This window comes from Bubalus bubalis, chromosome 22 (genome assembly GCF_019923935.1).
Source record: "Bubalus bubalis isolate 160015118507 breed Murrah chromosome 22, NDDB_SH_1, whole genome shotgun sequence".
Lineage (NCBI taxonomy): Eukaryota > Metazoa > Chordata > Mammalia > Artiodactyla > Bovidae > Bubalus > Bubalus bubalis.
The window spans coordinates 58,358,219-58,378,580 of record NC_059178.1 but is presented as its reverse complement, the minus strand read 5'-3'; the positions used below and the strand labels follow the sequence as shown (position 1 = coordinate 58,378,580).

Below are 20,362 nucleotides of genomic sequence, written 5' to 3'. Positions count from 1 at the left end.
GCCAAAGTGGCTCCTCTGGAGAAGAGTGCGTTTCCACCTTTTCTCAGCTCGTTTTGAAAACAGCCGTCGTGATTGACTCCCTTCACATCACTCTGGCAAAGCCCAGGCTTTTCACCAGGGTTTCATTCCTAGCCTTGAAGGACATGAGACGTTTGCTAAAAAATATTTTTGGTAAATTTAAAGAAAAGCTTAAAAAAATAACGTCGGACTCAGATTAAGGAATGAAAAAGTGCACGGGCCTGTTCTGTGGGGATGGTGCAAGCGAATTTGTTTATTGTAAAAACCATGAGTTGTCCGAGTGGTCTGACTTGAGGCCAGGAGGAAGGGAGAGCTTCTTGCCTGGCTTCTTTGTTCGAAAGACAACATCTTCCTCATTCATCTCCCCCAGATTTCCAGAGAAACGAAACTGGCCAAAGACTCCAGATGTTAATTTTCAGGTTGCCACGGTAACTCGTGACAATCCTGGAGACCCTCCAATCCACTCTTAGAAGGCAGTGCTCACACACAGGCTGCGGGCCTGGCGGTGATGGTCATGGGTGGCCTGCTCTCAAGGAGATCAGTCCCAGGTGGACATACAGCCGACGGGCAACAAGAGGCAAGTTACTTCCCGACACTCAGGGACAAGGGGGCCACTTGCTAGTCGGTGGTTAGGAAGGTCTCACGAACACAGCAAAGACTGGGGCTGAGAGTGAATGGGAAGAGAGACTGGCCCTGATGAGGGGTACCATCTGAACCTTCCAGTACATAGGCCTTGACCCAAAAGATGGCATGCCTGATAGAACATGTTTCTGTGAATCCAGAATCCAGATCAGAGTCCTGGGGAGTCCTCCAGAGGTCAACAGGGCAGCCACCTGCTACTGTACAAAATTGAGAGGTGGGTGTTGCAGGGAGTCAGTTCACATTCGGCCCAGTTTTCCTTGGGTTGGAAGAGCCATCCACCTTCAACTGCCCCAAACAAGCAACAACAACAATGGTTTAAGAAGAGAAAACATTCAGAAGACTTGAGACAGAAGCCTGCCACCATTCTGGCCCCTGAGTGCTGCTGGCCACCATTAGGACACTGAGGAAATTTTCCATTCCATGCAAAACGCAGGACCATGTGAGCTAGTGGGCTCGTCCTCCAAGCAGGAGTCCAGCACCGGACAGGGTCCCCAGGGCAGGAGGCTTCAGAGAGGATGGCAGGAGGCTGTTTTGGAGAGATGCGGGGTGGGCCGCCCCCCAGCTGCCCTCCGCGGTCCCGAGCCTGGGCAGCCCCCCTCACCCAGGCCTTGCCACTGACCCCACCCGGCTCCACCGTCACAGCAGCTCCCAGAGGAGCGGATTCCAGCTGTCACAGGTGGAGGAGTCCATGAGGGGGGAGGCGCCTGGAGAAGGTGGAGAGGGGCTGGCAGTCGTCTGTCCCTGCCGAGGAGACCAGCCTGGCTCAGCATGCGGATCGCACGGCACCTGAACGCCGCCAGCCACCACCGTGTGCTGAGAAGGACGCTAGCCCCCGACCTCAGGGGCGGGGACGCAGGGCCGTGCTACTGGGCACCTTCCCCCTGGCTGCAGGGCAGGGAACCCATGAGGACCTGCTGCCCGGGAGCAGCTCAAGGCAGAAGCACAAGTCACCATCTGCCTTCAGATGGCAGGACGGGAACCTGGACTTCTGCCGCCTGCTCCCTGTCCATCAGGCTGCAGGTAGGAATCCCCTCTGCGGGGGACCCAATGCTGGGGGCCTGGATGTGTGCAGATGCAGGAGGCAGGGAAGGCCAGGGACCATTCCAGATGAATAGAAAGAGCAGCAGGAAGAGGGAGAGGCCAGCCCAGGCAATGAGTGCAGCCCAGCCTCCTACGCCCTGGGAGGACTCAGGCCACTCAGGCCCAGCAGGCGGGTGGACTGGGCGCAGACTTGCTGGCTGGAAGCAGGTCTGCTCAGAGGACCAAGAGAGCAGAGAGCTGTCCCAGCACCACAGGGGCTCCACGGCATCCCCATGTCCACTCGCTAGATGTCAGAGCACCCCGGACCCCAATCTGGGACCACAGCCTCCCTGGAGCTGTCCCATTCAGGACCACAGCCTCCCGGCCAACAGGGTGCCTGTGTCCTGTCCCACCCAGATGTGTCTGCACTGGTGAGCACGAGCCTTCTTCCTGAGAGCGTGGAAGTGACTGGAAATTCAGCCTCGGGGTGGCCAGATACCTGCCGCTCTTTCCAAGGCCCCACTCCCCAGACGTCCCCCACCAAGACCTGCTCCATAATGTTCCACACATCGTTGGCTGGACCTAAGCTAATACGGATGCTTCCTGACTTCTGAGGTGCGGAGGTGTGAAAGCGTGCTTTCTCCACCAGCTACGCCTGGAATTATTTCCCTCCTCACGGTGTGGCTCTCTGGTCTCCAACGTACCGGCTTTACCCCGCCCGCACCAGGGACACAGCTGCGTGTACGAGCGGGCTCGTGGTCTGGACTGGACGGACGTCTGCTGCTTCATGTGCCGGTAGCGTCAAAGATCTCGCTCCAGAAAAGTCGTGATCGTTCAAGACCGCCATGGACATCGTGATTTCTTGTCATGCGTGTCAAGGAAGGAATAACGGGTGGAATAAGTAGCCCTGGCCCTGGACCTCAGGGTGAGAGAGAAACGGGGAATGAGCGCACAGAGTTCTGATCTTGATGTAACATATTTAGCCTGCTGCCACAGGCACTATTATGCTTCCCTTAAAACTGATAATCACGAGTGAAGAGGAAATCTGCCATCCACTCCTGTTGACCAAAAGCTCAAAAAGTCACCTTGACATGTATGACAAGACCATGTGTGAACCCAGCTCAGTGTTTGTTGATGTTCCGTCTCAAAGGAAAGTAGGAAAGTGAAGTCGCTCCGTCTTGTCCGACTGTTTGCAACCCCATGGACTGCAGCCTATCAGACTCCTCCGTCCATGGGATTTTCCAGGCAAAAGTGCTGGTGTGGATTGCCATTTCCTTCTCCAGGGACTCTTCCCGACCCAGGGATCGAACCCAGGTCTCCCGCATTGCAGGCGACGCTTTACCGTCTGAGCCACCCCTCCTTATCGAGAAATTCCACCAAAAGGGGGAAATAAGGTGGGAAATGTGTGTTGGCCACTTGACACACAGTAAGAATCGTGTGCAAGCTGCATCTACTGCCCAACTTGTGTCAAAGATTTTTGTTATTTGAGAAAATGATGACTAAAAACATGGAAAGGAATGGAAGTAATAAGGAAAACTGACGCAGAATAAAAGACTCGCATGTTTGCCCCCTCACTCACCACAAGGCCGGCTGAGGGCCCAGGGTATCCCAGGCTGCGCTCACCGCTGAGTGCAAAGGTGTCTGTGCCCCTGAACTGACGCTCTGCTGGGGAAACGGAGACGGAGGATGAGCCCCTGGGCTCCGGGAAGGGCAGAGGGCAGGGGCTGGGCGGGCCCGCACAGCTCACAATGGGCCCTCCCTCCCCACGTACCCAGAGACCACATCCTGGCGGCAGGGTGGGGGCGCCCTGCACCCCGGTTAAATCACTAGTGTCATGGCCAGAGCCCAGGGCCGTCTCACAGTGCCTCCTTCTCCGTGAGGCTGTGACTTGCGGGGCGGCTGTGACTCCTCTGGGTTAGCAGGGAGGTGATAAGCTGTGATTCCAGGCTCTGTAAGTGGCCCCTCTGGCAGCTCTGACGGTAGAACGCCCTCACCTGTGCGCACCAGCGCGGGGCAGAGGCCGACCGTGCACCCAGCTCGGCAGCCACGTTTCCTTTCCCGCTCAGGCCTCGTTTTCAGACGGGTCAGGATGGCTCCGAGGACCTGTGAGGCTCTGGGGGGTGGCGGGGCCCCCCAAAGGCCGTCCTGCTAAAGAGAACTCGCTCCCAGCCACCTCCCGGCCACCCCGCCCTGCCTGTGTCCCAGGCCGGAGCCACCGGCTGTCCCAGACAAGCCTGAATGAAGATCCAGGTCTCTACACATGAACCCAGTGTGGAAATGAAAACCCAAACCTTGACTCTGTGCTGCGCTTCTCCTTCTTAGAAAGTCATTTGACGAGTAACACGAGCCATCCTGGAACGACTGGAAACGCTGCCAGTGTGGACCGGTCCACGCACTCATGTTTATCCCGCTGATAAATGGTCTGCTCCTGATGCTGAAAGTCACGCTGAAATTAGCTCATTTTAAAAGAATTTATTAAAAGGTATTGAAAATGCAGAGCCATGGAGTAAGTGAATGATTCTCTGACTGAGAGGCTTATCATGGATTTATTTCCTTCTCCCAGCAGGCCTCTGTGGCCACGTAATGGCCGGGAGGTTCTGTCTGGCTCCCGGCTGGGTTCACAGCGTCCTACACGCCCTGCATCCAACCAAGACACAAGACCAGATTCCCGGGCTGAGCTGGAGTGACAAGTTTCTCGTGCTTCTTTCTCCAGATGAGGATTCCTCCAGGGGCCTCTGCTTCACTGACTTTGCAGACCTGAACCCAGGAAGCAACCGTGATAAGTGACTCACCTTATTTTCATAACATGGTACAGTCTCCCATCTGTTGGCACCCAGGAGGGCTCAGGTGTCAACAGCACTGGCGTCCATTCTGGACGCATGGACACTTCCATGTAAAACCTTCAGGCAGTGCCTTCTCCCACCCAGACCGTGTGCATCCCTCTTGGGGATACAAGTTGTTCTTATACTGAGTTCTCTGTTCCTAGTTTCCATCTTCTCGGCCTTTTGGCTAAGATCGAGAGGCCTTTGTTTTTTGCCTCTGGGTTCGATCCCTGGGTCGGGAAGATCCCCTGGAGAAGGGAATGGTGACCCACTCCACTATTCTTGCCTGGAGAATCCCATGGACAGAGGAGCCTGGTATGCTGCAGTCTATAGGGTCGTAAAGAGTCAGACACAACTGAGCGACTAACACATCAGGTATTAGAAAGTGTTCCAGCTTTCTCTCAACCTGTTGGCTGGCAGTGGGGCCCCTGGGGACGTGCCCTTCGGGGACAGGGCTGGAGGGAGGCCTGGCTCTGCCTTTGGGGCCCGCGAGCCCCCCACCGCCCACTTCCTCTGCCTTCACTCTCTGCTCCTGAGTCTCCACGATGTTTATTTCACGGGGCAACTTTTCACGGTGACAAACCATCATCCCATGATTGAACTGAGCTCCGATTATGGAAATTGCCAAGAGGCCCGTCGGAAGGAGAATGTGACGCGCTGCCTCTCCGAGGTCAGGGTCGGGTCCCTGCTGTGGGCTCCTGGGCACGTGGGGCTCTGGACGAGGGCGCAGGACACACACGGGGCACCTGCGTCGGGCCACACGACCGTGCCCGCGCCCCTGCCGCCCCGCCCGGCCCTGCTCCATCTCCAGCTATGAGCGGCGCCAGGTTTCCCGTCAGCCGCTGCCATGTCTCCAAATGGCTTTTCAGTGTCAGGCATATCAGGAAATTAACTCATCAGGCAGTGACAGCTGCTAATTTTTTCCCCTTACATGTCAGATGGATCGCCCGCTGAAGCTAATAATGAATCACCAATCCCTGATTAGAAGGTGCTTCCGAAACGTATAACTGCCATCTGAGCGAACTTTTTCCTTCATGTAAAATGATATCACCCTAGAGGAGCAAAAAACGGATTGTATCCTTCAGCAAGATGGAGCAGGAGGAGGCTGCTCAAGTGTGAGGGCCGCTCTCTTCCACGGTGGGCTAAAATTCAACAGGAAGAGGAGGGAAGACTCCCCGCTCTTTCTGAGGTTTACTCCACGAAGGGCCTTTCTCCTTTCCTCATTCTCCTCCCAGAACCTGCTCTGGGTTAGGATTCGAAGCTGGTTCTTCAATTCTTTCCTGACGCCATTGTTTTATGTTCAGGATCACGATAGATGTGCTGTGACTGAGAGATGCAAATGCTCCCCGCTGTTAGGGAACTTCCCACAGGCCCAGCTACCAGGCAGCCGGGCCCTGCTGCACAGGGAGGGGCTGGGGCTGAGCCGCCGTCGGGTGTGACCAGGGCCAGGCCTGGACCTCTGTGCACTCTGTGCAGTGGCCTCTCGGCGCCAGGAGGCTGAGCAAAGATTCACTGAGGCTCCTCCGGGGTGTCTTCTAGCGCTCGGGGCTCATGTGTCTGGGCTGAATGGAATTGTCAGGGCTCCACTGACACCATCTTATAGTCACGTGGTTCTCAAAGCCAAGAAGCAAATGAATGCTCTCTGCATCTCTCAGGAGATGCGGGTCTGTCCGCTCGTGGGTTCCCTGCCAGTGGGGGGCCTGTTTTGGAGGACCCTCCCTCCCTCTGTTCCAGGCCTGAGGCAGCCCCGAAGGATGCCTGGCTGAGCCACACACCTCATTTAAGTGACCTTAAGCGGCCAGAACTCCCTTTGTACGGAAAAGCTCTTGCGAACTCTTCATGAGCACAAAGCCTTGCCCACCCTCAGTCCTGGAAGCCGGAAACCTCAGCCACTTCTGTATGCTGCCTTGGGCAGAGCAGTCCCAGCCTCCCCACCAAAGGTCCTGGCCGGGGTTTGATAAGAAGCTGTTCCTTCTGGGTCATGGTCTCCAAGTAAACATTTCTGTTGCTCTGCTTTTCACTGCTTCAGAGTTGTGTTGTCTTCTCCAGCCCAACCTCCAGGAAGCCTCAGGCTCCTTGCGTGCGCCTCACGGAAGATTGTGCTTCAGGGAACGTGCCCGCACGGTGATGGGCCGCGCCTCTTTATTCCAAGGCCCGCGCTTCTGTACGTGTTTCTTCAACAACCTCACATTCCAGCAGTTGTGTAACAAGAGAGAAGAGAGAGACCACATTAACCCAGCTCTACAGGTAATTACAGGACACAGGAGCCTAGTGAATCCTCTGCAATCCTTCTGAGCCTTGAAACACCTTCTGGACAGTTTTTTTTTTTTTTTTAAATGCAAAGGCCTGCTCTTTTCATTGTGCATACAACACGATTGCTGGTTTGACACTGCAGGCTACACTGGTTTTATGAAGGATTAAATGCCACCTGAGACATATTTATCCTAAATAAATCACAAACGGTAAACTGCAGCATGTCAGTGTCAACACCCAGGACTGCGGCAGAAAGGTTAGCCATACAGGACTAAGCACGGTTAGGAATTAGCATCCAAGCCGAAGGCTGCGGGCTGCAGCTAACGGGAGGAACGATCAAGAAGATATTCTCCCACTGAAAATCATCCCCCACCTCCACTTTTTTTTTTTTACATGTATGAGAAGCTTGGTGAGGGGCATCACTTTGTAAAGGTCATCTTCCTCTCAACAAAACAAACGCAAGTTGCTGCTGTCACTGTTTGCTGAAGACAATGTTGGAGAGGAGCAGAACTGCCTTGCCGTTTTTAAGAATTGGGGGCAAGTCTTACCCAGCTCATTAGGAATTGCAGTGTCAAGCCTGAGATTTTCTTTTTAATTTTTTTTTGTAGGGAGGTGCCTGCAGATGGGTGGCACCCAGGGCTCTGAGGACCGGGTCAGGGGAGACACAGAGGGTTCAGGCACCCGGCCAAGGCTGGCTTCCAAGCTGACCTCTCAGCGGGCGTGTAAACAGGACTGTGATGGAAACCACAACAGTACCGTTTCCTCTTCCTTTTCTCCCTTCTGCTCTTCACAATTTTAAGATGCTAACCACAATAGGTGGTGACTGCAGCCATGAAATTAAAAGATGCTTACTCATTGGAAGGAAAGTTATGACCAACCTAAATAGCATATTAAAAAGCAGAGATATTACTTTGTCAACAAAGGTCCATCTAGTCAAGGCTATGGTTTTTCCAGTTGTCATGTATGGATGTGAGAGTTGGACTGTGAAGAAAGCTGAGAGCCGAAGAATTGATGCTTTTGAACTGGTGCTGGAGAAGACTCTTGAGAGTCCCTTGGACTGCAAGAAGATCCAACCAGCCCATCCTAAAGGAGATCAGTCCTGGGTGTTCATTGGAAGGACTGATGCTGAAGCTGAAACTCTAATACTTAGGCCTCCTCATGTGAAGAGTTGACTGATTGGAAAAGACCCTGATGCTCGGAGGGATTGGGGGCAGGAGGAGAAGGGGACGACAGAGGATGAGATGGCTGGATGGCATCACTAACTCGATGGACATGAGTTTGAGTGAACTCCGGGAGTTGGTGATGGACAGGAGGCCTGGCGTGCCGTGATTCATGGGGTCACAAAGAGTCAGACACGACTGAGCGACTGAACTGAACTGAACTGAACCACGACAGACTATGTTACTGTCACCAGAATCTGCCTGGGTCATGGGCCAAACGTGGAGCACACAGCACCAGGGTGCAGAGATGGCCAGCGGAACCCAGCACACTCAGCATGGGCAGAGAGCGGAGTCGACGCTGGCTGGCGAGGAACAAGTACTCTTTGCATTTTATGGCTGCCCATCAGTTGGCTGCTGGAAAGAAAATGTCACCCTTCTCTTTTAGTGCTGTCCGTTTATTTCAAAGAAAAAAGAAACAGAACAAAAACAACCTTTGCGTTTGGGGGACGGGAGGGTTTTACAGTTTTGGAAGAGAAGCAATTGAATTAAGAAGCGGGTCACCTGGCTATGAACTTGCACCCCCAGTGGAAGGGACCCCACAGCAAGGCACACACAGTCCTGCGGGGGCCAGGGAATGGCTCTCTATCACTGATGTTTGATGTCAGCTCTTTCACACGGACATAAATCACTGATAAATCCTGTGAAAATGATATCAACATTAAGAAACATTTGTTATAAAAGCAAAATATTGATACAAACAGTATTTTTCAGAATGCACATTTCATATAGACTTTATTGTATGAAACTAAGTCAAAATTAGAAGCATTGGGTTTTCTTAACTAAGGTTTATTTTAATAAACGTCAAGGCTTTTCTTAACCATAGGCTTAAGGAGGAATCTTTTAAGCTGAAGCAACCCGGGCAAGGAGCACACCTACAACGTATGGAAGAGGAAGGCGGTACACAAAATGAACAGGCTGCCTTTGGTCTGGGGATGCTGTGACCCTAACATTTCCAGGAAAATGAACAGGAGCAGGCTGCTTCGACGTGGTAATGAACGTAGCTGCAATTTTTAACCAAACATGTAATAAATTGTTACAATGGGGACATGCTGGACTGCGAGGGCAGCTGTGTCTGAAGACACTCTTCCATGGCTAGGGCACGGTCCTTTCACAACTGAAATGGGAAAACATTTGTGGGAACAAAACAGAAAACAACTTAACTTCTCGGCACAATGGGTAGAAGACGGGTTAGAGAAACAACAGAAGAACCAAACGGTAACCAGACTTGCCTTGGTGGGCCCTGCCCCGCTACAGGCCGCGCTCCTGCGTGCGTGCCCCCGGTGCCGCGTTCACACGGCCGGCGCAGGGCCATCCCCGGCCCCTCGGACGCGCGCTTCGCTGGCGGGTGCAGGGCACATGGCCTCGTGTGCTGGTCTCTCAGCCCCCGGCCTCAGGCTTCGTGGATTTCGCTGCTGTCTCTTTGGCTCTGGATGACCGCGGCGGCCGGGGAGCCCTCCTGGGTGTAGATGACCATGCTCGTCAGCTGTTCCGCTCCACCGGGGACCACAGCCCCAGCCTGCAGGAGCTCCTGGGAGCCGGCTGCCTCAATGACGGTGTGCGAGTACACGGCCGGCTCATCCTGCACGCTGGGTGGCAGCTCCGTCACGATGTAGTGTGTGGCCCCCTCGGGAAAGCCACCGCCAGACTCCTGGACCATGGCCTGTACCAGCTCTTCGGTGACGATGATCTGCGAGATCTCGCCGTCCGCTTCGGCCAGGTCCACGTGCGACCCACGTGCCTCGGCCTCCTGCATGATGATTTGGGAGCCCTCGCGGGCCAGCATGTGCACTGTGCCCTCTTCGTTGACGATGACCTGCGTGACGCCGTCCTTCATCAGCTGGCCAGCTGCGGCCGAGTCGCACACGGCGAACTGCAGCATGCCCTGCACCACCTTCTTGAAGGCCACCTGTGCACGCTCCTGCGACGCGATCACGGTGGCCGGCCGCACCAGCTGGGTCAGCACCTCCACCGGCTCTGCGGCGGCTGCGCCGTCTGGCCCATCGTGGAACACATGGATCTCCGGGGCCGCGGGAGTGGCTGCCTCCTGCCCCGGCAGCTGCACCAGCAGGTCCCTGGGCCCGGCCCCGCCCTTCTCCTCGGCCGCCACTGGGCCCTCCGCCCCTCCCAGCTCGGTGACCGCGCACAGCAGGGCGTCCAAGGCCGAGGCCGCGTCGGGCGGGGGGACACCGGCCTCGGCCAGGCCTAGAATCTCCTGCTTGGTCACCTGCTGAATGACGGCCCCGCTGGGGCTGAGGGGCTCGTCCATGCCATGCCCTTCCATGGAGCCGCCCACGACCACCACCTGCGTGGCTCCATCGGCCAGCGGCTCCGGCAGGCCCGGGCTGGGAGCCCCGCTGCCCCCTTGCGCCCCGCTCTGCCCCGCGGTGATGACCTGGCCATCCTCGGTGATGTGCACCACGCGGGCCACCTGGCCGGCCAGAGCCAGTGTCTGCAGCGTGGCTGCAGCCGTCTCCTCCACAGAGGCGTCCAGGGCGAACTCGCCCTCGTAGCCCTGGATGATGATGACCTGTTGGACCGGCTCCGGTGGAGCCGCCGACCTCCTGCTGCTCCGCAGCGGCCTGTCCTTGACTGGAGACTCCTCCGCCAGCGCGGCCGCCGTGAACGGGCTGTCTGTCTCCACGAAGGTGGCTCCCTGGCCCTTCAGGCGGCACTCGTAGGACTTGGACACAATGCCTAGGGGAGACAGGGACCAGTTAGAGCCTAGAAAAGTGACTTTTAGGATTAGAAGTAAGACAGTTCTTCTGGAGAAGCTGGAAAACCTCAACAGAAGCATCCCCATGACCCATGACTCAGATCCCCCAGCTGCCTGCGTGGGGGAGCTGGGGGTGCTCAGGGCCTCGATGGGTGCTCCCAGCAACACAGAGCAGGGCTGTGCTGTGAGGGGGAGATGCCTACACCCCTGGCTGACTGTCCAGATACAATCTCAACAGCCATGGTCCCTTTCCAGTTCCTGCGAAAAGAATATGAGGCATCTCCTCAGTCATGGTCATTTCTAATCAGATGTCCAGTAGCTGGTGTTAAGAGCATTTTCCTTTTAACTCAAAGAAAAATCTTTTTTCCATGTCTCAACATTAGCTTACAGTGTATCTGTTTATTCCACAAGAAGAATGAAAGCTCTGCATACCGAATTTATAAACTTGCCCTTGATAAACACCAGCTGTGAGAGTTTAAGGCCCCGAGCGCGTGGGCCCCTGCTGCGTGTCAGGTGCTGAGCCTGGGAGTAGGGTGGCCAGCCTGCTGGGAGAGGTCCACGGCAGCCGGGCACCCAGCACGGACTCAGGGTCTCCGCTGTCCAGCGCTCGGGGGCGGCACACAGGCCGGAAACTGCGTGCACAGCCCCCAGGGCAACCGGAGCATCCCACCGTGTCGCTGTGATGTCTGGCCAAGCGCCTGGCACGTAGCCGCCCTTCAAACCATGGAAAGGACCACCACGTTCAGGCTCTGGGGAAGGACACTCAGCAAGAGTTGCAGAGAGACAGCTGCCCAGCCTGCCTGAAGGGACAGGAACACCCAAGCTCTCCCCCGGGTCTGAGTGGGAAGAGCCTTGAGACAGAGCATCCGGGGCAGCAGAGGTGGGGTCTGGGGGTGGCCGGGCCGGCTCTCGGGGATCACAGGCTAGGCCAGGACCAGGCTGTCGGGGGCCCCCTCTGCCTTAGGAGGCACTAAGGCACGTGGGCCACAGTCTGTGCAGAGAAGACACCTGTTGAGTGCTTTTAATCAGGAAAAGTTAAGCGAGTGCATCTGTTTGAGAACTGTGATGGGGGCCCAGCGTTTATTGCCGTAAATACTGGCCCTGCCTTCCCTGCGATCGTTTCACGAGGAGATCGGCCCAAGGGACCAGGGTGCGTGCCAGAAGCAGGGGTCTGGAAGCGCAGGGCGTGCGGGGCCGGGGAGAGGGTGCCTGCGGGCTGCGGGTCTTGGCGCACCTGGCGGTCCCCGTGGACAGCGCCGGTCCCTGCAGTGTGGACACACGCCGCCCGCCCAGGGAAGGCAGGGCAGCCCTGAGCTGCCTTTGGGCTGAGAGCGTCAGGCCCACCTTTCAGGCCTCCCTGCTGTTACAGAAAGGGGGCTCTGGCTGCAGAAGCGAGGAGCATGTCGGCAGGCGCGTGGACACCGTTCCCCCCAGGCCACCTGCGACACAGGAGAGGCTTGTTTAATAACTCGACAGGGAAAGCTGAGCGAAACCTATAGTCATTTTCATAAAAAAGAGACTATTTAAACAGAGCTCCTGTTATCTCCTTCAAGTCCCTAATTCTCTATTAGTTTCTTATTATCGCTTCCTTCCCTCCTAAGTGAGCGTGTGCTGAGTTGCTTCAGTCCTTGTGACTCCACAGCCCCCCAGGCGCCTCTGTTCATGGGATTCTCCGGGCAAGCATACAGAGTGGGCTGCCATTTCCTCCTCCAGGGGATCTTCCCAACCCAGGGATCGAACCCAAGACTCTCATGTCTCCTGAACTGGCAGGTGGGTTCTTTACCACTAGCTCCTCCTGGGAAGCGCTAAGTGAGAGAATGAGCTCTGAACGATTTCTTATCTCAATCGCAACCACATTTAAAATATTTCACTTCACTCTCCCTAATGTAGGTCCTTTTTTAAAGAAGCACACTTTATTCTTACCAAGGGAGAAAAAAGGATTACGAATTGTTGATTATTGTTGCTAACATCCCTTAAAAATAGGACAACTAGTTTGCTTACCACAATGGTGCCATTCTGTGAGAAAGCGTTTACTTTCAATACAGAATCCACCTTAAGCAAAGACCCAGGGGCAAGGCCTGCCTTTCAGCAGGAACAGCAAGTCAGGCCAGATCCACAGAAGACGTTTAATTATATTCTCCACGAGGACACCTGGGCTCACTGCCCCAGACTGGGAACCATGTATGAAGTTTTAAAAATGCAAACTCCCGGCATTCAGTGTGCTGCTGGGAAGGGTCACTGGTCAGGATTTTCAGAAAGTCAGGCCACTGCAACCCTCTAACTCCTGAAGCCAGAGGGAGCCTCCTCATGGCTGGGGTCAGGATCAGAGGGGGCTCATGTGCCCTGTGCTTTAACCTCATCACATGGGCATGTTCTGAATGTCAATCCTCCTAAACTCACTCCTCCAAGAGGGCAGAGCTGGCCTCAGTGCAGGAGCAGAAGGCCTGCCTGATGGGTGGGGTGCTCCACAGGTCTTGTGTCCACCCCTCCACGAAGGCCTGAGTCTCAGCTGGTGGGGGTCGCCATCTCTGCCCAGTTTTCTCCCAGCTAGGACCCGCCCCCCCCCCCCCCCGATTATTTAACTTATATGCAGAGTACATCACGTGCAATGCCAGGCTGGATGAAGCACAAGCTGGAATCAAGATTGCTGGGAGAAATCAATAACCTCAGATATGCAGAAGATACCACCCTTATGGCAGAAAGTGAAGAAGAACTAAAGAGTCTCTTGATGAAAGTGAAAGAGGAGAGTGAAAAAGCTGGCTTAAAACTCAACATTCAAAAAATGAAGACCATGGCATCCAGTCCCATCACTTTATGGCAAATAGATGGGGAAACAATGGAAACAGTGACAGACTTTATTTTCTTGGGTTCCAAAATCACTGCAGATGATGACTGCAGCCATGAAAATAAAAGACACTTGCTCCTTGGAAGAAAAGCTATGACCAACCTAGACAGCATATTAAAAAGTGAAGTCATTACTTTGCCAGCAAAGATCCATCTAGTCAAAGCTATGGTTTTTCCGGTAGTCACGTATGGATGTGAGAGTTGGACCATAAAGAAAGCTGAACACCACTGAACACCAAAGAATTGATGCTTTTGAACTGTGATGTTAGAGAAGACTCTTAAGAGTACCTTGGACTGCAAGGAGATCAAACCAGTCAATCATAAAGGAAATCAGTCCTACCTATTCATCGGAAGGACTGATGCTGAAGCTCCAATATTTTGGCCACCTGATGTGAAGAACTGACTCATTGGAAAAGACCCTGATGCTGGGAAAGATTGAGGGCAGGAGGAGAAGGAGACGACAGAGAATGAGATGGTTGGATGGCATCACCGACTCAATGGACATGGGTTTGAGCAAGCTCCGGGAGCTGGTGATGGACAGGGAGACCTGGAGTGCTACGGTCACATTACTGAGTGACTGAACTGAACTGAGGTCCCCCTAATCTTTTGTCTCCTGTCCTTGCCAAGCTCCTCCTGTGCTACCCTTTGACCCCTCTCCTTCCCTGTACTTTTCTACTTCAAATGGAACATTCCACATGTCTTTATCACACTCAGAACCTGATCCAGTTGGCTTCTGCCCATTCTTTAATTCCAAGGTCATTTTGTTTATAATTTGGAGGAGAAAAAAAGAAATATGGATACAAAACGTAAAGAAATCAGCCTTCCAATCACCCTCCCCCATCCCTAACTGATTGAGAAGAGGACCTACTGCCCTGATGGGACTTCCCTGGTGGCTCAGTGGTAAAGAATCTGCCTGCAGTGCAGGAGACCTGGGTTCAATCCTGGGTTGAGAAGATGCCTTGGAGAAGGGAATGGCAACCCACTCCAGTATTCTTGCCTGGGAAATCCCATGGACAGAGGAGCCTGGCGGGCTACAGTCCATGGGGTCACAAAGAGTCGGACACGACTCAGTGACTGAATCGTGCCCTGACATTAACAAAGGAGGAGCTGCTGTAGCTGGAAGACACGAGCACCCCATCCTGGATGCTCCCTGAGGGAGATGCTACATGCTTGAGTCCAGGCAACTCTTTCTTTAGTCTGCAGCGAGATTGAAGTTACAGAATTATCGTCTGAATCCTGGGGAGCTCGGATGATGATGCTACTCAGAACTGCTTACTGAATTTACCTGAATCTGGAGGCGGGATAAGCCACTCCCAGACCATTAAATAAACGACGTGGGTAAATACTGCTGTCAGCACGGGTGTGACGACTCGCATCAACACCAGCACCTTCACCTCGGCTGCGCGCAGGCCGGCGGCTGCATCACAGTTCATAAATGCGGCCGCAGGTCCAGCTTTGATTCAGCAATTTAATAACTTCGAGTGCTGTCAGTACTGCTTTGAAAAATAGCACCTATAAAATGTAACAGCCTCAATCAGATTGGAAAAGATTCAGCCACTGAAGATTCTTCCATTTCGTCCATAATGAATTAATGTTGAGCTGTGTAGAAGTTCAAGTGTCATTTAAACTAATGTGAATCTCTACTGTAACTTTACATTCTAACCCAGCTATGAACAAGAATTTACTGGGCACATAAACTTCAATTTTTGAGATCTTTCGAGTAAATATTAACTGTAAAGCTCACCAATGCAAATGGCCCAATGGACACAGTATCTGGAACACAGCAAGTTTGTGCCAATTTTATCCACAACTGCTTAGTCACCGTTACTGCTTCAAAACTGCACACACATCTTTAACGAAGCACAGATACTCCACATAATATTTGTATTTCACTTGGCATTTATCAAAGACAGCATCCAGTTTCAGTATGCTGACAGTAGCTAATCAATAGGGTCTAAACCAGCCCTTTCTGGATCTGCTTCCAACAGGACAGACAGTAAGAAGATTCGTGTAGAAGGTGCAAACGCAGGTGAGATGGGCCTGTTTATGAGATTCCCAACTCACTGCCCGTTTCCTTTCATGAGGACAGAAGGATTTTACTGCCTTATCATAGCCAAATGCATTGCAAGTTTACAACTCAGCTGAAATAAAAAGAATTTTTTCGGTTTTTTTTTGGGGGGTGGGGCGGGGGGGGGGCGCTGAGGTGTTGTCTTCAGGGACCTGCTCTTTAATGAGCTCCCTTCTGCAGAAAATCACTGTTGCGCGCACTCCCTCCTGCCTTGTCCCCTTGGAAGGGAGCGTCTCCAGCGCTGAGGCCACGAGCCCTGCCAGGCAGGAGCGGGGTAGGGGGGTCAAGCTGCAGACCCACCCCCGCCGCCTGCAGCCACACAGCGGCTCTGCTGTGCCGTCGCCGGAGCCACAGCTAGGGCTCAGTACCTGGCTGCTCCCTTCCTGTGTGCGCGTTAGTCCTTCGTTGCTGCCATCGTTTTTTCTCACAGAATAAATACCTTATGCTTTTGTTAAGCTTACATTTAATTAAAATGTACAGAATTTGTGCAGTAAACTCGAATGAAACAAATAAAACAAGGCCCCCTCTCTTGAAGGCATACGTTGTGAATGAAAAATGTCATTACAGACTAAAAAATTTTGCCGTAAACAGGGCCTACAGAGAGAAGTTTCCCCTGTAATGACATCCATAAAATACACAAATGGCACTTTTAGTACCATCCTGAATATGGCATTTTCTGTGCTCTACACACAATCTAAATGGTTTGATCATAGAGCATAATACTCCATTGGGTTTATAGAACAATCAATGTTCCATAAAATGATGTATTTATCCAATAGTAGGCTCAGCAGTTACTGGCGTATGACATCGCAGGACAGAGGCTGGGCTCCTCACGGCTCACGCGCGGGCTGTAAAACTTGTCTCACCCACTCCAACAACTTCATCTCATCTGCGTCAAGTAATTTGCTGAAGACTCAGCTTGGCTTAAAAAAAAACTTGTAATAAAAATTCATGGAATTTTCAGGAGAATGAAAGCCGATGACAATAGAAAGGTCACACTGTGTCTCCACTAAAGGGGTCAGAGGTCACCAGCAGTTCTAAAACCGAAAGTAGATTTCATGCATCGTGTAGCAGATAAAGATGGCATTAAAAAGACTTGTGCGGCTGAAATGTCGGCTGCGTCAGGGAAGCCTGTGCTAATATCCGACGTGAGCCACTGTGCGGCCACCAGCCAGCATTTATTTTACATTTCTCAGCTGCTCCTGCAGTGGTATTCCACAGTGCTAGGTTATGTCTCAGACACTGTGTGTGTTACATTTTATATTTTGGGAGGGCACTAAGCTTGGAAACGCTAGACTGCCTCACTGTCACAATCAAAGCACCTCGAATACGATGCAATTAGAAAAGTAATGCCTTTCATATGAAAATCTGAGGCACATATGACACTGTGAATCTTAAGCCACGTATGGTTTTCCTCAACTTCAGTTTTAAGATGTGATTTTAACAAGAATGTTAAGAAATCATAGTTAATGTCTATTAAAATGAAACAATATTAACAGATTATGCTAATAAATTAGAGCCATATTTTAATGTCACAAAAGCTTGTAAGTTTCTCAAGTGAAAGCTGGAAAAATGACAAATTAAAATTCAATGAAATATAACCTTTTAGCAATTTCAAACCAGGGAATAAATTATTCGTATAATGGCAGTCACCCATAGTATAGCCAATCACATCGATATCAGTAACTGGCTCTGTAATGGAGTCATTTCCTGGACAATAGTAGTTACTGGTATGCTGGTGTTCCTGCACGAAGGCCCCAGCAGCGTCCCCTGCAGCCCGGCTTGAAGAAGTCTAAGCGGCACAGTCAGGAAGCTGTGCCCAGTGCCCTCCACGCAGAAAGCTCCGCAGGCTCGCCTCCCTGCAGGAAACCCCGACCCGCTCCTGCAGGCAGCCGATCACGAACAGCGTGGCCCATGATCGCAGCAGGCTGTGTACCAAAATGACAATATGGCAATTTCACCATCTTTCTCTGTTTTCTTTTGGCGAGAACAAAGGACGGTCGGTACCTTACGTCTCATTATTTTCAAGGGTTAGAAACGCATTTTGGTCAACGTTAATAAAATTCACACACAGATTAGAAATACTGAGGTTGTTGGAGACACAAAATTGAAATTATCTTCGGATGCTGGCATGCTTGTTAGTGTGACCACCATACCGGTGGGATGTATTTCAGAGCTCAGGCATGTGCTGGTCATTCTGAAACCAGCGTGCCCTGGCCTAAGGATGTGTTTAAATACACCACAACACGATAAATAAGAGGCACCCTGCTAAGTACCTGCTTTATGCCACAAATAAAGGCTGCGTCACAGAGTTACAGTAAAGGTCACTGCTCTGTCCTCAAGTTCATGAAGGCCATCGTTTGATAAGAGATGAGGAAAGTTATTATTCTGTAAAAAATTAACTGTAGTCCACATCTTTTCTGAGAGACTCTTTGACCTAAGTTCAAACACAATTTTATAAGCTACCTGTTTAACTGCAGGGGATATGTACAATAAGGTAGGGCCCAGATTTAAGAAACAAAAGCCTTAGTCCTCTTCCCCTCAGTTATCACTTAGGACTAGTAGTGGTCAAAGATAATCATATAAGACCCATGAAAGAAATTCTAAGATGCTCAGGAAAAACCATGAATAAGTTTTATCTCCAGTTGGAAATACAGGAACAGACAGGTTTCTAACTTTGCAACTCCATGGGCACTGAAGAGTGACAAAGGATAAAAGACAATATTTTACCTTTAAAATCACAAACCCTAAAAGATGCTGTATTGCGTCAGAACCTTAGGTACAGATGATCACTGGCTGCATGGAGATCTAACGGGAGTCATGCAGGCAAACCTCCCTCAGGCCACTTCAGAGCCGGGTGTGGTGGCGGGCGTGGTGACTGTTTCCCTGCTGCCAAGGCCGCAGGGCTGTGGATCCCTCAGGATGGGACCCCAGAACTTTGGAGATCTGGCCCATGGGGCAGAAGCGTGTCATCATGATTCACAAGGGGGATGAAATGGGACTAAAGTCAGATGGTGAAGTGCTCTGATCTCAGCCTTTACCTGCCATGAGCACTCCTAACGCCCATCGGGTTTCCTAGCAGAAAGTGCTCAGACGTCTTGAACAAGCTGGGAGGGAGGGGGCTGCCCAGGGTCGTGCCCTTGGCATCCCACATGCGTTCTGGAGGTCGGGGCAGGCCTGGCTGCTGAGGGGAGCCCGCCTGGGACATGCATGTACTTCCCTGGGAGCCCTGGCATCCAGCCCTCCACCCCGAGCCTCTGACCTCACCCGTGTGTGCTTGTGGTCCGCTGACGAAAGGTAAGCTGCAGGCCACACCCTTGCACTTGGAGCTCGGGCCTTGAACAAGTGGGGGCATTTTAGGCTGGCAGCATTTCTGAAGGCCTTCGAAGACTCCAGAGGAGCAGCAGCCTTGTCTGCTTACTGCAAGGCCGTCTCCGTTTGACTTAAAGACGTCAGCTCAGACTAGCGCTGCCATTCTTTCTGGAGTTACGGCCTCAGAAAATTAGGAAGCCTGACGACCTTTTCCTGAGCATCCTCGGCCTGTCTTGTAAAACTCCCTGTAGAGATAATGCACTATTAGGAGACAAGGCCTCCTTTTCAGAAGCTGTAACCGTTACACGCACTTAGAAGATAAAATCACGCAAATAAGAAGTCCAGTCAGTGGCGTTGGTGGCCCTCCTCTAACATGGCTGAGTTCACAGGCCAACGGCAGATAAAACTGGCCTCCTGTGTGTTTCTGGCAAACCCAATGAAAAGATCACGCTCATTTTTGTAGGCATGTTCCAACTGCCTGTGTTTCAAAGTATCTTCCTGTCTTTCCTGAGGAGATGAGAGGAAGTGGACGACTGTCTCCACTGCAGACACTTGTGTATGAAGGTAAAAACCAAACTACTCCTCAGTCACAGCACAGAGGCACCATTAAAATCGAATTTACAGTAGGCAGAACCTGCAGCTGGGCAAAGCTCACTGTTAGTATTTTAATTATCAGCCAGGCTTTTGGAGGCCTAACATCTGCTCACAGGTGAGCAGTGGCAGCTGCTGGTGTAGACTTAAAACAATGTGAGTTTCTTTACCATGTAGTCAATTAATCATCCGTTCTGGGTACATGGCTGCTACCTTTCCTGTGTGTGAGGGCCCCAAGCATCCACTGAGTGGGTACCGGGTGGAGCCCACCTGCTCCCGAAGACTGCAGACACCTTGAGTCTGGGGACCGAGAACATGGGGACACGGTGCCCGGCTGTGGGCGGCCAGCACTGGGGAAGGTTCACAGTGAGGACCTGACCATCCAGCTCAGGCACAGGCAGAGCAGGCTCTGACTCGAGGCTGTGAACATACGAGTGAGCAGGGGCCGTAGATCTGCCCTTTCCGGGGTTCACCAGACTGATGTTGGGGGGCGACGGGTGCTGTCCTGCTCTGAGGCCAGCCCAACATGCAGCCTTCTCCGCAGTGAGCATAGGGCAGAGGTGGGGTCGGGGTGGGGAGACTGCTGGTCACCGTGGAAGACGACAACATATTTCCTTCTGAACCAGTGAATTCTACCATCTTTATTTTGAATGTCTTCCTAAATACCCAAGTTAAACTCCTCTGTTAAAATTGCAGGGTATCCATGTGCCCGGGATAATCAAGGCTAAATACTCATTTGAAAGTATCAAACAAAGTCCAAACTTGGAGGCCTGAACCCTTGCTTTTAAATGAATGGAATGAATGAAAATAAACTTACAAATTACAACACTGAAACACCACCAGCAGCTGAAACCTCAGT

The 20,362-nt window shown here is 52.4% G+C and overlaps 1 protein-coding gene across 1 annotated transcript in view; it reads right to left on the bottom strand.

The window, feature by feature from the left end:
- Positions 1–8,676: 8,676 nt before the first annotated feature.
- Positions 8,677–20,362, bottom strand: part of ZNF407 (zinc finger protein 407) — a 393,000-nt gene continuing 381,314 nt past the window's right edge. The window contains exon 9 of the mRNA XM_025273694.2: positions 8,677–10,669. Within this exon, the coding sequence (XP_025129479.2) occupies positions 9,366–10,669 (1,304 nt within the window). The 3' untranslated portion in view covers positions 8,677–9,365. The remainder of the gene's footprint in view (positions 10,670–20,362) is intronic.